At 41.6% G+C, this 16,129-nt stretch overlaps 1 protein-coding gene across 2 annotated transcripts in view; it reads right to left on the bottom strand.

The window, feature by feature from the left end:
* MMEL1 (membrane metalloendopeptidase like 1) overlaps positions 1 to 15,553 on the bottom strand; it is a 28,914-nt gene extending 13,361 nt beyond the window's left edge. Inside the window, exons 1-9 of one of the 2 annotated variants that reach the window (XM_074893123.1) lie at positions 14,486 to 15,553; positions 14,185 to 14,348; positions 6,240 to 6,299; positions 5,239 to 5,400; positions 4,742 to 4,822; positions 4,166 to 4,261; positions 3,446 to 3,564; positions 2,693 to 2,758; positions 291 to 425 (exon numbers count right to left, since the gene is read on the bottom strand). In XM_074893123.1, the coding sequence (XP_074749224.1) occupies positions 291 to 425; positions 2,693 to 2,758; positions 3,446 to 3,564; positions 4,166 to 4,261; positions 4,742 to 4,822; positions 5,239 to 5,400; positions 6,240 to 6,299; positions 14,185 to 14,348; positions 14,486 to 14,535 (933 nt within the window). In that variant the 5' untranslated portion in view covers positions 14,536 to 15,553. The remainder of the gene's footprint in view (positions 1 to 290; positions 426 to 2,692; positions 2,759 to 3,445; positions 3,565 to 4,165; positions 4,262 to 4,741; positions 4,823 to 5,238; positions 5,401 to 6,239; positions 6,300 to 14,184; positions 14,349 to 14,485) is intronic. The other variant, XM_074893124.1, reaches the window with a different exon arrangement.
* Positions 15,554 to 16,129: the final 576 nt, after the last annotated feature.

The following is a 16,129-nucleotide window of genomic DNA, read 5'->3' as shown; positions in this document are numbered from 1 at the left end:
AAGGATGCAAGGGAGCTAGCCCTGCTGTTATCAGAGTGTATGCTTAACAGAAGATTATCCTGCTTTAGGAGACTTCAAAGGACTAGTGCAGCATATCTATACAGTAGATATAATGATACACACAGAGGCTGGGATTTCTGGCCTGCTTGCACAAGTCTTTCCTCCCCCACTTTCTTCTAGTCCATGGGTGTCCTGCTGTGTTAAACTGCTGCACAAACCAGCAAGAGACTCTCCCCCCTCACCCCTTGTCCTGCCCAACATCCTGAGAAGTTCTTGATTTCTGTACTCACGTTTGCGATCTCTGTTTCAAGCTCCATAACCTTTGCCATTTCCTCTTGGACAAAGGAATCGTCTTTAGGCATATTCTTGTCTTCCCGGATCATTTTGGCAATGGTGATCATGAACTGCAGATAAGCTTCTCTCACCTGCACACAAGAAACAACGTGTGTGTAGCATTGTGAAGAAAAGGTTTGCTGTCTATCACTGCCCATTCAGCAAACCATTCTTGTTGTTATTTTAGCTTTACAGTGTGCTGTGAAAAATCTGGGCCCTGGGGTCACAGCCTCCACCCTTGACTCCAATGCAACCCTCCCCACTTCCATTTTCTTGTCTTCCTCCCCTCCCCCCCCCCCCCCACTATAATAGATACTACTGCAATACCTAGGACCTCAGTTCATCCTCGAACAGCTTACAGTGCAGTTGCCAGTCTCAAAACACATAGTGAAAGCAACACTTTCTGCTTCCCTGTGCAATCCAACTCTCTGGCGTTCAGTTAGAATTGCTACTCGAGCAAAGAGGAAGCTCTGTGCTTTGAGTTGCACTGTGGGAATAGAGATGCCTACTAGCCAAAACACCAGGGTAAACACGGACAGTTTAAGTTCTCTGAAAGTAATACCGTAAGTCTTCTAAACTCTGTTTTTATGGCTGAAAGAAAAGCTCTGTCTCAGATGGTTCCCAGTGATACCTTTGCTTTATTTCTAACAGGAGGCTATGGCTGTGGTTTATGCCTCAGAATGGACCTTGAAAAGATACTTGGCTGCTGAGGGAGTCCTGCTCTCTGATACAGGAAAGCTTAATACTACCTATTCTTCTTGCGTACTTTTCTTCCTCTGTAGACCTTGGAAACCTGATAAATACAGTAACTGTTGTGAAATTGAGTCTGGGCACTTACATGATGATAATGATGATTTGCGTTTTTAGGCTGAATGCTGAGGCCTTAATCAGGCCAGACTCCCACAGGCCTCAGTAGGAGTTTTGCCAAAAGATGCTGGACTAAGCACGGGGGAGGTTTGGGGTCATCAGAGTTTGGTTCATTGTCTGTGGGAAGTGAGCTGGTAAATAGCAAATAAAGAGGGGTTGTGTCTCCTCCTTATTCATTAAGATTAGAAACGCAGCCTTAGCCCTTCTTCTTCATAGTTTCAGATTAAAACTGTATTAAGCACTACTGGTTTTCTTTTGCTAGGATCATCTATGTACTGTACCTGATTTCCTACCTCCTACAAGTCAATTTAAGTCTGACTTTCATGCAATGATGCATAAACATTCCTTTTCTCTACTCTAACTGGCACTATATCAGTGAAACGGGCAGAACAGAATCCTAGTTGCAGCAGCTATCTGCAGTTCCCAACACAACTACGTGGAGATTGTTTTGTATCATGATATTAACAGAAGTTGGCAGTTTATAAAGGTGTCCAGAAGGTGTGGAAACAATGTAATAAAAACTTCACAGGACTCTATTTTAGATTATATATGAGAATATAGTCAAATACATTGAAGTAAGAAGAAAACTAGTCTCCATGTTTTCATCTGCCTTCACAACCACTAGACAAAAGAGTCTAAAATGCTGATTGTTGTCTCTGTATTCCATTCGTGATAGGAAATTAGTCTGCAAATACTCTTTGTTAGTATGATATAATTGAGGAAAATAAAATGTACTAAAGCAGTATTTTCATCTTGGGAAACTGATAAATTATCTGGCTATGTTTGCAACAGCTTTCTATGTATTTACAGAAACCCTCACATTTTTGCTCTAAGCACTGGCAGAGAAAAGCAGCTAGAAAATAATCTCTCACAATTTTCATGTAATTTAGGGGAAAAGGGTGAGTAAGTGGCAGCAGATTCTTACTAGCTGAGTATCTGTTCCAGCAATATGGCTATTGCCATTTTAAACTTTTTTTCCCCTGAATGAACATGTGGAAAATTCTGAATATTTTGGTGCTGAACAAAATGTATTTCAGGGTATTATATGATCAAATATGATCCAGTATGACACTTCTTCTCCCATATCTGTAATCCATCTTTCCAATACCTTGTAAAACAGTAGCCAGGACTAGTGGCTTTAGAAGATCTAAGTGAATCCAAGATAACCTACCCAGAAAACGTGAACCTATCCTTCAAAATTAGAGACTGTTTTAAGCTAGAAAACGTGATGATTTTATTTTCCCATAATCTCACTTGTATGAACTGGCCAGTTCTAGGGAGGCTTGATATTTATACAGTTGTTCAGTCCTTTTGTAAACTTTACAAAATTTTGGCATAATTAGACAAAAATGTAGCAATGAATGTCATGGTCTAATTCTGATTGTTACAAAACACGAGGATTCATACGTTTGACTTTTCCAAAACTTATCCAGGGATAAGTAATAAAGTTGTTTTAGTAGCTCATAGTAAATAAATGACAAAGAATACTTACTCTTTGATAGTTGCCCCCATTAAAGTAGTAATCCCTGGATGGCATTCCTAAACTTGGCTGGTCAATCTGAAGGAAATAACACATTTCTTTAGTTAGTGATGAACAGGAACTACTGGTGTCCAAAGGTATCCTTGAAAGGCAACATGAAATGCTGCACGTGCCATCCTTTCAGTGTTGGAATGACAATAGTACACTCTTACCAAACAATCAAAGGGCTTCAGCTTTCTAGGAATTGGTGTGAGATGGAAGGTACAATTTTTGTCTCTGGATTTCTAGATAAGGATGGATACTTAGTGTGGGTTATTAAGCAAAATCTTTCAATAACCGTTGAGATCTAAGAATAAATTTAAGCAACTTTGAAAAGAATTTGCTTGACTTGAGAGCTAAACTTCATGCATAAGCATACATGAACAAACTCTGAAATATTATTACATGTTTTAATATATAGCAGGAAACCATGTTTTTAAACCTCACCATCACTTTGCAAGTCACAAGAATTTACAACCCTTAAATGCTGTAAATCAGTAAAGGGCCATCGAATTTATTTTTTAAACTGAAACAAAAAATATGCTACCATGAAATGTTTCCCAATATGACTTTGAGATCTGCCACTTGGGGTGGAGAGCTGTTGCGTACATTCTGCCAGTACTGTGCACGCCCATGGCTTACAGCAGGCTAATCTGTATGCGGTGTAAATAACTAGCCATTATGATTCTGGCATATAAATAATTCCCTGGAATCTTTTTTTCTTACATAAATGATGTGTCTGCTGGAGTCCCGGTCATCATTCCATACAAACATGTCAATGAGGACACGTTTGTTAAATCTGGAGTTCATTACGGAGAGTTTCTCTTCCATGCTCCAGTTTGGCTCTGGGAGATAAAAGGGAAAATATACATCATTTATCAATATGTATCAGGACTGATTAAGTTGTATAGTTTGCAAGCTTATTGCCTAAATTGTTTAGAACAAGACTGGACACGTGAGAATATTTGTACAGGACATTCCTATAGTGGCTAGAAATTGCTAGACTGCTCTTACCAGCCTTATCTGTCTCAGTCATATAAAGTAATCAGTAAATTATTTATATGTATGCATTTGCCTATGCATAATATACATCACCATGACCTTGCCTAGTTAGGCAGTTACGTGCCAAACTCTAATTAATATGCAAGCTTTAGAACAGAGCTATATTGGTTATATTGCTTTTGTTTTCTTTATTCATGGTGGTCCTTTAGGTTTCCTAACTGCCTTAAAATGCATACTGTTCATGAATGAGATCTTGCAATATGGGTGTTAAATCGATGCGATCTCATTTACACAGATCGCTGTGTGCTAAATAGGTATGACACCCTGACTTTTGTTTATGGAGAAAAAGTTAAAACGGAGGATCTAATTCAATGACAGTAGTCTCCATAGCGCAGTAAATTATTCTGATTTAACACTATTGAAGTCTTGCGGGCACGGCATTACCTTTGGTTTTATTCCAGTCCGCAGAAGCCACTGGCCAATCCCCAACCATCGTTAAGGCCTCTAGCAGAGGCAATGAATCTCGTTGCTCTATAAGACCTGAGAGACGAAAAACAAATACTATATTATTTTCCTAGGAAAAAGAAAATAGGTAATGGGCCTAACAGTTTAAATCTGAAATGGAATTTGTCATAGCAGAAAATAAGAGATACTGTGAAATCGCCTGTCTCCTACATTAGTCTTCAGAAAAGTAATGAAAATATTTCTGTTGCCTTCAGTACCAATTTTGACTGAATCGGTTTGGAAAGGATGAAATAGGACATGTTTTTGCATTCAGAAGGGAAGGCTTTACATTGATAGCAGAGGCAGGTAACCAACATCTGTTCTTTCTACATCCCAGAACACGTATATTAAGCCTTAATGACGTACCAAGGCATCTTCATTCATCTGAAGATTAGCTTTCCAGGCAAGGCCATGCAGATTAGATAAATATTGACCGGACTTCTGCTTAAAAGTACATTGGTACTTTTGTACATTTGGTATTGAACAAGAGAATCAGTGGAACAAGAAGAGACTCACTCTCATTCATGCATGACTTGTAAAGTATTTTAGCTTTCTGAAATGCTTCTCTGTCTCCTTGATCTGAAGTCTCCAGCACACCTGGGAAAGGAACCATTGCAGTGAGATTTTTGCTCTGGAAAGCTTTGATCTTTTCATAGAAATCACTGAGAATTCAGGGCTATGATAAATACTTGCTATTGCAGGCTTCAATTAATGTGAAACTAGAGTGCTCTTTAAAGGAGCTATTAATGGAAAAAGTGTCAGGAAGAAGGACATGCATACAGATTGTCCTGCCCCTTTTGAAGTTAGTACCAAATCACCTATGGCTAATTCTTAGTGGGAACAGGATGTTCCCACAAAATGGGTGTAGTAAGAGATGTAGAGATTAAAGGACCAGAGAAAAAAATCACAATCAGCACTTCTCTGGAAGTTTATTTCTCTGTATAATGTGCAGTAAACAACATCTGAAACTAAACAAAAGTGCATAACCAAGGATAGAGTAGTCTCATTCCTACCTTTTAGGATGATCTCCAGCTCGTCTCTCAGGATGTCAAAAATGCTGTATCTGGAGCTAGTTTCTGGGATAACGTGCCGGTTCAGCCAGCCCCCACAGGCATACTGGTAGAAATCCTTGCAAGGGTCAGCTGTTGGGTCCATATTCTGAATTATTCTAGCAGCTAGGTATCAAAATTGGAGAGTTGAATTCCACAGGCTGCCCAGTCATCTCTGGGACTACCAAAGACTCTCAAGAAGCTGCTTGGTAAGAAGGCACCTTGCTTATGCTGCTTATAGTGGATAAGACTCATTCTCATGTATTGCCATCAAAAGATCCTATTTTCTGCTTAAAAATGCCGGGAAGCATCTGGCAGCAGACATTTGCACTGCGGTCGTACTGCTTTACAGAGGGAGCCTCAGAATGGCAGAGCAGCCCCCACAGCACCATCCTGTCCAGCACGAGGAGCGTGCCCAGCACTCTACCTGGGCCTGGCTTAGGCACCTGCCTGCAGAGCCAGCCTTTCCAGGGGCAACCTGGAACAGCTGTGCTGCAGTCCTGCCTCTCTGGAGGTGTACAAGTGGATGCCAAAAATAAGAAGGTGAATAGCCCCGTGTGTAGAAAATATGATCTAAGGGGATTCTTATTATACTTCATAGACACAGACTGCGTTGGTCAAGCCACGTCCTTGTGGCGCAGGCCAGAGCCAGAGAACTGTTGACCACGCTGGCAATTTTCCTGTACTACTTCCTCATGAATGATACTCCTGGTGACAAAGACAGTATACAATGGAGAAGTAAGAACAGGGGGGTTTTGCTCAGTGTTTACACATGGAACTGTATTTGAAGACAGCTGTACTTGCTGCCTCTGACAGTATTGGCAATGCGTATCTAGCCCAAGGGGAAATCTCATTCCTTTTCAACTTCTTCAGTCTTAAAGCCTGAACTATTGTTTATTCAGGTTCAGCAGAACTAACATGTAAAACACCACCTCTGCAATAATCACTTATAGTACAACCATTACCTGCTGTAACACATCCAGGTGTGGTACATACGTTGCCTGAGTTGGTGCCATAGTGAGTGCCTGCAGGGAGAGGAATAAGCAAGCAGATAGAATTAGTTCTTTTGGAAAGAAATTGCTACCAACATCACTTGCCAGCAGCCCAACCTCAGTGACAGCTCTGTTTAGTTTTAGAGCAAACGAGTGACTATTAGTGCCAGTAAGATACCAAATGACAACTGTGAAGAAATGTCTTCTCTGCAGATTTATGAGGAAAATTTATTGGAAGAAGTATTACAACAGTCTTGACAGTGAGTTTTAACTCTCCTGGAAGGAGAATAAGACCAGATTTTTACCTGCTAACCGCCTCCACAGTCTTTCTGACACAAACTGAAAGTATGAGATCCCTTTCTAGACAATCTACTAAGATGCTCTGAGCATCTGAGCTCTTTCATGATCTTCAAAGTCACTGTGACTGAGAGGTTTAAACAGGGGGTAAAGAGCCCATAGCTGGATTACTGCTTTCACACTGTTTTGAGTCAAAGATCGAATTTAGAAAAATAAATTACTTCTCTAAGTGTGTGTGTTGGAGATGGGGGGAGTGGATGACAGACCTGTGTTGGCTCGAAATTTCAGATCTGCCCTTTAAGGTTACTCCTTGCTGTTCAGCACAGAGGTTGCTCCCTAATCAGTAATGTTTAGGGCTGATAAAATCACAGGTAATGAAGGAGACTGTGGACCTGTTCAAGTCTGCATTCTGCCTTTGAGATGAGCCTGGAAAAGTCCAGTGAAGTCATGATCAGTGATGTCAAGGCATCTCAGTACTCCAAGTAGCAGATCTGATTAAGTATAGCACAAATTGTGCCAAGAGCTAGGGGTGTGCTAGTACCTGCTGGCTCAGACATGAGCACACCTCTAGTAAAGTAGGAATTTTGTTCCATTAAGACCTTGGCTCAGGCCTGTTGATCACTTCCCTCCGTAGTCTGAAAGCAATCAAACTTTGCAACTCTGGGGACCTTCATGCCTTGCTGGTTTCAGCCCACAGAGAAGGAGCGATGCGACAGGGAATTTGAGAGGGAGTGCAGGCAGTGAAACCTTAGCAGAAGCATTTTGCTGTGACTTCTAATATAGAATGTTGTGTGCCCCTACACGGGGAAATGGGTCTGTATGCTCATTCCAGCAGAAGCTGGGAAGTGTTACTCTCGGCTATTGATTTTCTATGTTTGACCATGCAGTCTTGGTTTGTGAAATTCTTCCAGTGAAGAAGATCCACAAAAAGCCTATGTACTTCTAAGGCATCGGTGGTGAGCAGAAACCAAACCAGTCCCTAGCTCTTACTGCTCAGTGCTCTACACTAAACGTACTGCCCGGAGTTTGATGGCAGTGGCTACAGAGGGCTGTAAGTTCTGATGCAGACTTACCCTAAAGCCTTTGTACATGAACACATAATTTTTTAACACTGAGTGCTAAAGTGAATGTGTTTGTGATGCTGGTCATGCCACTCCTGTGTGCTGCTCACTATAGAACTGGAACAGGGGGTATCAAAGCATCCCAGCCTGGAGAGTGGCCTTAGCCCTGAGTGCAAGAAAATTCATTTTGCTGTTTTAATTTCCCATTTGTGAAACTGGACTAGCATAGTATCTACTTATGTTAAATAGACAGCTACTTGTTTCCACACTGGAAAACAAAAACTTGGTGCCCTTGCTCTGCAACAGGACTAGCCATGTTTTTAAACTTTTTTTTGATCCTTACACTAGGATATTTGCAGAAAAGAGTTACTAAACAATTCCTTCCAACGAAAATAAGTGTTTTACATGAGAGCAAACAAGATTACAGTGATTCAGTTAGAAATAAAACAGTAGGGAAGAAAAGAGGGCTTTGAAGTTCATCAGTGGAAGCAACATAAAAAGCCCCCACTGTGATTGGGAATGTACAATTCAGGGTTCAGCTGAGTGCTGTTGTGCTGCGTGGGAGAAGATCTGTGTTAGAATAACTCCATGCCTTATTATAGTTTAGTGTCTAGCAATCTGAACATGGGATGAGCAAAATAGGTGTAACAATGTGAAGATTCACCTAGAGGGGTTTAGCTTTTTTTTTTTGTACCCAATGAAGCAAAGCCTAATTTTTGGAGTTTCCTAAACTCTCTAATAATTAAAAAAAAACCCCAAAAAAACCCCAAAAAACATGAAAACCTAGAAGCCCAAGGTATTTCCAAGGGGAAAAAAAATTCTTTTGAGGAAAACAAATTAGCTGTTCAAAGCCACATGGAAATATTCCATAAAGGACAAATAGCAATGGGCAAGGTGAGAAAGAGATAACAGTCCTACAAGTAACCTGTATTTCTCTCATTGTTTCTCAGGGACCAGGCAGGACCCAAGTGAAGCTTTCCCCCCCCCCCCCCCCCTTTTTATTTAATCAAAGCTTCTCTCTTTAATATAACCTGACAATGTCTAACTTCAGTTTCTGGAACCCAACTGCTTTCAACAAGATTCTAACTCCTCACATTCAAAAAGCCCTTGTGATTGTGAAAATGTAATTGAGCTGTATAAGCAGGGAAGCCAAATCTGTTTTGAAACCTTGGTTGCACACTCAGGGCTCTGAAACTCTGCCACAAAAACAGATAATTAGAAATGGCTGGTAGGGGCTCTCAGTTTACTTCTAAAAGTGGCTCCTTTGTTTTTCTGTCAATTATCTCTTTTATGCCTCAGTACCATTCCTGACAAAGAACTAAGCCAACCTGACTCTGTATGAGATATGACCAACACTGCCCTGTTTTACTTCACAATATATTTGTTGGGTCTTTGCTCACTTGACTGAGGCTCTGTCTGCTGCACCTCTTGAACTTCAAATAACTAGAAACAAACATAAAATGCACCTTCTAACGTCTCAGCTAGACAACTCTATGCACTTCATCTTCTCAAACTACTTTGCTGAAAACAGCTGCCCAAGTTTTCAGTATAAATACAGGTATTTCTCTATATATTTATTTCTCCTCCCTGGTTAAATATTGCTAGCAGTTTGAGCTATAATGAGAGACTCCTGCTTTGACATCCATGGACAAAGACTGATGCAAGTTCAGATGTGGGAGGGACAACTCGGATAAATGTCCTACAAAGCCTAAAAATTGAAACAAATGTCAATGGATGTCATGGATGTGATGGGAAATCTAAGTGGGACATAGGTTCATGTTTAACAATAATGCGAGGCATGAAGATAGTGATTTGTAGCAGAGGAGAACTGGCACAGATTGTTCAGCTCTGAATGCCCAGTTCCTGGGCAAGTAAACACATCAGTGGAAGGGTCTGTGGAGAATCAATACTTGTCTCTTCTACCAAATCTTACCTCCCACTCGTCTTCTCCCACAGCCAAGTTCATCTAGGATCTAGCTGCTTACATTTTTTTTCCTCCCTTAAAATTAATCACTCCATTTTCCCACCTCTTTCTTCTAAGATACCCTTCTTTGGGTGTATCTTTTAAAACTATCAGAGGGATGTCAAAACAACAGAAATGGGCTAGAAAGACTTCATCACTGGAACTACTTTGTGCAGTCCTAAGTTCCTTCATGGCTCTCAAAATTCAGGATCCCTGCATTTACTTCTTTAAGAAAGTCATGTTCTTGCTCTGTTGATAGTCTTGGAAGCAGAAGAAAAACACTGAACCCTCTGCAGACTGAAGGCTTTCCTCACTTTCAGCCTGATGGGGCACCATCAGAGAATTGATAAGGGAAGGTAAGCTTTAATGGAGCTAAATAAAATGACCTTAGCTGTGGGACTATTCCAGATAGGAGGGAAAAATAAGCATTCCAGGCACCACTGCTCAGGTCAACTGCTCACCTGAAAAATGGCATAGCTGGGACATGCTTCAGACCCAGCTGAATTCACTGTAGAGGATTCTATTCTCTTAATTTGACTTTAGAAGAAGCCACTGAACAGCATTACGTTACTGGACAGCAGCAGGATATAAGAATAACTTCTGAGATCTGTGGAGCACTATAGTCCTCTTCAGCAGTTCATCTTTTGAATGACATTTTTTAAAAAATACAAGTTGCTTTCCACAGCCTTATTGAAGTTCCTTTAGACAACAAAAGCAAAGCAAATCATTCTGTACCGTCTCTGAAGCACACAGTTTGTGTTTAGTGTTTTCCCACTGTGCTTTCTGAGGACCACAGATGGCTGAGGATGGCACACACTGAAACAATTAGCTCCACAGTTGTCATCAGGCAGCCAAGCGTGAGCTTTACCTTTCAGCACCTTATCTATTTCTCACACAGATCTCATCTGCAGAAGTGCTGACAGCACTGCAGACTGCCTTTGTTGCTATTAGAACAGTGAATTGTTTGCACCAAATAATGTAATTGCCAAATGTAGCTTCTCTTCCTCTGAGAGGGCTGTCTATACTGGATGTCAGTGTCTTCAAATGGCCTCCATAACGCAGGTGTTTGTTTTTATTCCACCTTTCTTATGATTTCTTAACTATAGTCTATCTATAAGCATGGCTGAGACAGAATTTCATGTGAGAATGAGTAAACTGAGCATTTGCCCACTTTGGCAGGCCTGTCACTCCATGTTCACGCTTTACATTCAAGCAGCTCCATCTGAGTACAACTGAGAAGAGTCTTGCCACCCAAATGTCATTTCGTCATGACTTTTGTGTTAGCTGCCACTTCTTTAAATTCTCCATTTCCTTTGAATAGATGCCTCATTAATGAACATTCATGAAGTCAAAGAATGACTAGGCATGAGTCTAGGAGACAAGCCAGATCTCAGCCACAACCTCTTCTTAGCGTGCCAGTGACCAGTTTAGATACTGCCCCTAGTCAGCAGGTTCTTGTGAATCCACTTTTCAAGTGCACATTAATTGCCTTCACAGCATAGGACATGCAGGAGTGTAACATGGCTTTTTGAAATCCACTCCCAGAACAAGGCGCTGTTTAGTTCAAGTGTCCTATTTATCTTTGTTTGTAGCCCGCCTAGCAGGATAGAGCAGAGGGGCATAAGCATGCCCTCTAGCCTGCTAACAGCCTCTATAATAGCTGTGAATAGTGACAACCTCTGGGGATGCAGACAAAAAAAAAATCTGCAAATCTTACCTCAGAGAAACCCTACAAACTTGGAATCCAGAAAGTGAATAAAATATCAATTACACTAATAGCATGCCTTTTGAGCAGCCAGGACCAGCAGATAGGTGAGAATGGAAATTGTTTGTAGCTAAGTTGTCTGGAGAAGCTGCTGACTGTGACTTGATGTGTCAGCTACAATAAGTGTTGAAATGTTCTTCAGACTGTAACCTTTCCAACAAGTGATGAGATTGGGAGTTTAGTAAATATTTGTAGAACATAGCTGAGAGCGAGCTGTGAAAAGGCTGCAAAGATGTATGTGTGGGTGTGATGGAAAGATTGAGAGCATGGTGTATTTGGATTCAAAACCAAATGACTTCAGTTCTGTCTGCTTCCCTTTCTATGATCACCCAAATATTACTCTGCTATTCTTATTATATTTTCTTTTAGCTTATTTAGACATGGGTATGAAAACTCCTTTGGATGTGAAAAATCCCCCAACTGCTTATAGAACTATATAACTGCATTGCTGTGAGAGTGTCAGTGTCTTCATTTGGGTATGTAGATAAAAATCACAGTCAGTATTAACATGTCTTGCAGGCATTATTGCTATAACCAGAGGCCTGTTTCATGCACTACAATGCTCTTCTGCAAGCTATATACAAGCAGAACAAAAATATACTCCCTGAACCTCAAAGCCTATATATACACCTTCATACATGAAAAAGAGACAGTAAGGCAGGACAGATAATCCTTTTAATTTTCCATTAGCTGAACAGAATTATTCTTTAGAAGCCTGTCTGGGTAGTGTCATTCTGATAAAGGATGTACAAAGATGAAGTAATGAATCTGAATCTGCTCTTAGTAGTCCCCCACACCTTTCAGAATTAACATCTGAGTGAAAGTAGAAGAATCCCAAGGATAACAGTCTTGGTTCTATCACAAGAATGCTGCTCAGCTACAGTTTTTTTCCTGTTACTGTGTAGGATTTGTATTTATGCTACACAGCTTTGAGCAATATGTGCTTTTCACTTGGTAAGTCTAAGACAGACTTCAGCCTTTTGACTGAGCATTGGGTGTGGGCCTAGATGGAACATCAAACCAGAACCAAGTGGAGTATTTGGACAAAACTTTTCAAGATAAAAAACGTTCCTGTTCTGCAGGAACACTCACTGGATGCACTGAAGAGCTCTTGGTTTCTCAGTTTTAGACCCAAACAGTGCATATAGGCACTTGCCTAAAACCTGGCGCAGACTCAAGTTCCTGCTGCTCAATTCCTACCTGAATTACCTAAAGCTGGTGGCTAGTCTAGGGTATGGCTGCATCTCGGTGTCTGCTGCTGCAGTGGTTCAACTGTGTACACTCGAATGTAAACAGAGAAGCAGAAACCGACTCCAGGCCAGTGCTGGAAACACTCTAAGGCAGGAGAAAACAGCATGAGAAAACGCTGTGCAGGACAAGCAGCACAGCAGCTCTGCAATCACCTTGCACTCCCATTTTGCTCAGGAATGTCTGAATCTGGGACACATTTCCAATGAAAGTTTAATTGCTGATATGAGCCTGCAAAATATTTAGACTTTGGAACTGCTTTCTCACAGATAAGCCTTCCATCAAAGAAATGTTATAGTTAGCACTTGCTTTACATGCACAGGCTTTTCCCATGGATTTGGATGAGAGACCAACATTTGGGCAGATATTATCACCTGAATTCTGATTTGCCTGAACCCAAGAAGCACTCCTTTGTGCATGCAAGTAACCAAATTCTGCATGGCTCAATATTTTGATACGGAAACTCTTACCCTAGGACCTAGCCTTGGGGAATTTCTTTCCTCCTGTCTCCTGAGCTAACAGAATAAATATAAGCACCTTTCTGGTGAGTATTATGACTACCAAATACTCAGAGATTTCATTCAGCACTGGAACAAAGGCTGTTAACATTCAATTGCTGCTGGCAAAAAGAGTAAACAATGAAAAGGCTTTTCTCATTAATTATTACTCAGAATTGTGCAGTGTTTTACTTACAAGTGCTGAAGAAAGCAGTTCGCTGCAGGCGGGGGACGCAGAGACAGCGTAAGGAGAAAGCAATGCCTTCCTTCAGTTTTGCTATTCATACTTCTTAATTTTATTCTCTAGTGTTTTAGCAAAGCTCTGAATCAGAGGCATTCATGGAAATGACAAGCAGGCAGGTGCTGCTACCAATCACATTGATTGCTTCACAGAATTTTTAAACAGGACTGTGCATTTGGTGTGCTACTGAAAAAAAACTTAGTTTTGAGAGTAAGCATGCTCTGCAGCTAACATATTTAGGCAAAGCACCCCAAAGTAACATGCCTCATTGTCAGGTTCCTAGCAAAACATTTGCATGAAAGTCACTGAACCAAATCTCACCTTCTAGAAGTAAGATCAAATTGCCTGATGTAATATTAAAAGTCTCCCTTTCCTCAGCAGCACAGTTTGTTGTGTGTTTTTGTTTTTAAAAAAAGCTTTCACATTGTAGTAAGCAATGTCCCCTTTAGATCTGCTAAGCAGCTGTTGCTTTATAACTCCTGGCAATAATAAATCTTGACTCAGGCTTCTATAAAATAAGGAAGTGTCAAGCCTTACACACAGTCCCACAGACACACGCCTTCCCCTCTAAAATAGAGCAACACTTTTTTACCTTTGTCAAAACAACGCTAAATTCAATCAAATGCATAGAATTAATTAAAAACATAGAATCTTACATGATGTAATTTAAAAATGAAATAAAATCCAACATACTTCTATCCGCATGAGCTTGGAAAAAGGCAGAGATAGCAAAGTCCCTCACAGAGGTGACTTCACTCTCTCCCTGTATTTTCTTCATTTAGCTCTGCAAACAGACTTGTATGTTGTTTACAGAGGGAAGAAGAGAATTATTCACAGGTTCCTTACCTCTGCTGCTGGCATACAGGATCACCAGGGCGACCACTGCACAAGTCATGAGGAGCAGCAAGACAGCCAGACCGATCGCCACAAAGCTCCCAGATTTCTTCCCAGATTTTGTTGATTTTTCCACAATATCCATTTGACTTTCTGATTTCCCCATTATTGTAACTCTAAAGTGAGGAGGGGAGGGTAAGAAAGAATTAACAGCACAGCTAAATCAATACCAGGATAAATGCATGACAAATCAAGGAGAAAAAGGAAGCAGAATAAAAGCAAAGATAGATAAAGGAAACTTCCAAATTATTACATGTATTTGTCCATTTGATTGTCCACGGATTTGCCAACCTCATTCTCCATCTCCTGTGCCCACCAGGCTGCCTGCACTCAGGGTCTGCTGCTGGGGGGCTGTTCTGGGCTACACTATCCTAGGCTCTCAGTGGTGCAGTGTCATAACTTCAGGAGCCTGCTTTGGGAAGTATGGAAAAGTCTCATGATCAGGTTGGGCAACTCCTTTCTCCCAGACAGGGAAGGAGGGGAAAAACTGCCTCCTTCCACTCCCCTCTTCGAAAAGTATCTTGCTGTTTCAAAGAATCTTCCTCTTTTTCCTCCGTGGATATGAGTAGGTCTGTAGAGCTCTGTTAACAGCAGCAGAATCCAAAATGAGATCCTTCCAGGTGCGGGTGCCTTTGAGCTGTGCCTGTTCCGTCCCTAGCACAGACGAAGGGTTTGGGAAGTAGAAGGCTCCTGGAACACACGTCAGCTCCCAGGTCTGCAGGACTCTCTGACCTCCAGCTTCTCAGTCTCCTCAGAGCCATGCTCAAACTTCTGAGCTCAGCCCTGTGCGGTTGCCCGCTCCAGGCAGATGCTCCTGAGCAGCAGCGGGGAGGGCTCGCATCGCAGCAGCAGCCGGGGCTGGGCGCTCCCAGCCTGCCAGACGCACAAGCTCCGCTCTGCTGCAGCTTCCCCGAAGTTTCCTCTGGCTTTCCTGAAATCCTCCCCCAGGTTATGTGGCTGCTGCGCTCACAGAAGGAGCGTGAAGTCGGAGAGGTGCAAACCTACTGAAACCCTCGGGCTCTGAGAGTGCTGGCAGCTTTTGGGTGCAATATATGGGAGCAGCTTCTTGCTTGAAAACACCCCGGTTTATAGCTTGTTGCAGGCTATGCACAGAATTCTTTTATGCTACTGCTTGGAAATAGATCTGGTAACTGGGAAAGACAGTAAAAGCAAGGACAGGATAGACACATGATTTCCCTTGGGTTTTATTTTATTCTTGTCCAGAACCGACTTTCGAATGAGCAGAAGCACGTTGTTTGTTTGTGGGTTTTTTCCCTCCAGGCTGGTTTATTCAGCTAGTGTGACTCGCTGTCAAAGTTCACACTATATAAATATTAAGGTTGGTACCTCTCTCGACCCGAGTGCTTCACCAGCACTCCAAGTTTTGTGTGTGTCCAGGAGGAAGTGCCGAGGACTGAGCAGGGATTCCTCTGCAGCAGCCCTGTTTACTGGGAACGTACACGCAGCGCGTTCCAAGCATGTGAACACAGACCTGTTTCCGTGAATGGGTAGGAAACAATGAATGCCAGTTTCTTCTGCCAGGAGTCTACGTCTCCTCTTCTAGTCAGTATTCTGCCTCAAAACTCCTATGAGAATTTGCCTTTTTTTTCCTCAGTGTTATGTTATCTTAGGCTTCTGTCAAGTGTGAAGGCAGCTATTCTCATCCCACCATCTGAAGAGGAGTATAAGAACACAAAGATCTGAGAGAAATGCATGCACTTGCAGATCCTGGGTGTCCATATGTGAAAACTAGCTACAGAAGGGAAGGTTGCTTTTAAGGACAAAGCTATACATTTAATAATGAGTGATTTCTTACTTCTGTTTCCAGGAAGTTCTACAGCTAAGAAAAGATCAGTTTCCTATGTATGTCGATATTCCTCATTGCTGAAGAGTTTTA

The sequence above is a fragment of the Strix uralensis genome, chromosome 23, assembly GCF_047716275.1.
Source record: "Strix uralensis isolate ZFMK-TIS-50842 chromosome 23, bStrUra1, whole genome shotgun sequence".
Lineage (NCBI taxonomy): Eukaryota > Metazoa > Chordata > Aves > Strigiformes > Strigidae > Strix > Strix uralensis.
Note: the sequence above shows the minus strand (reverse complement) of the source record. Positions and strands in the feature narration are given on the sequence as shown.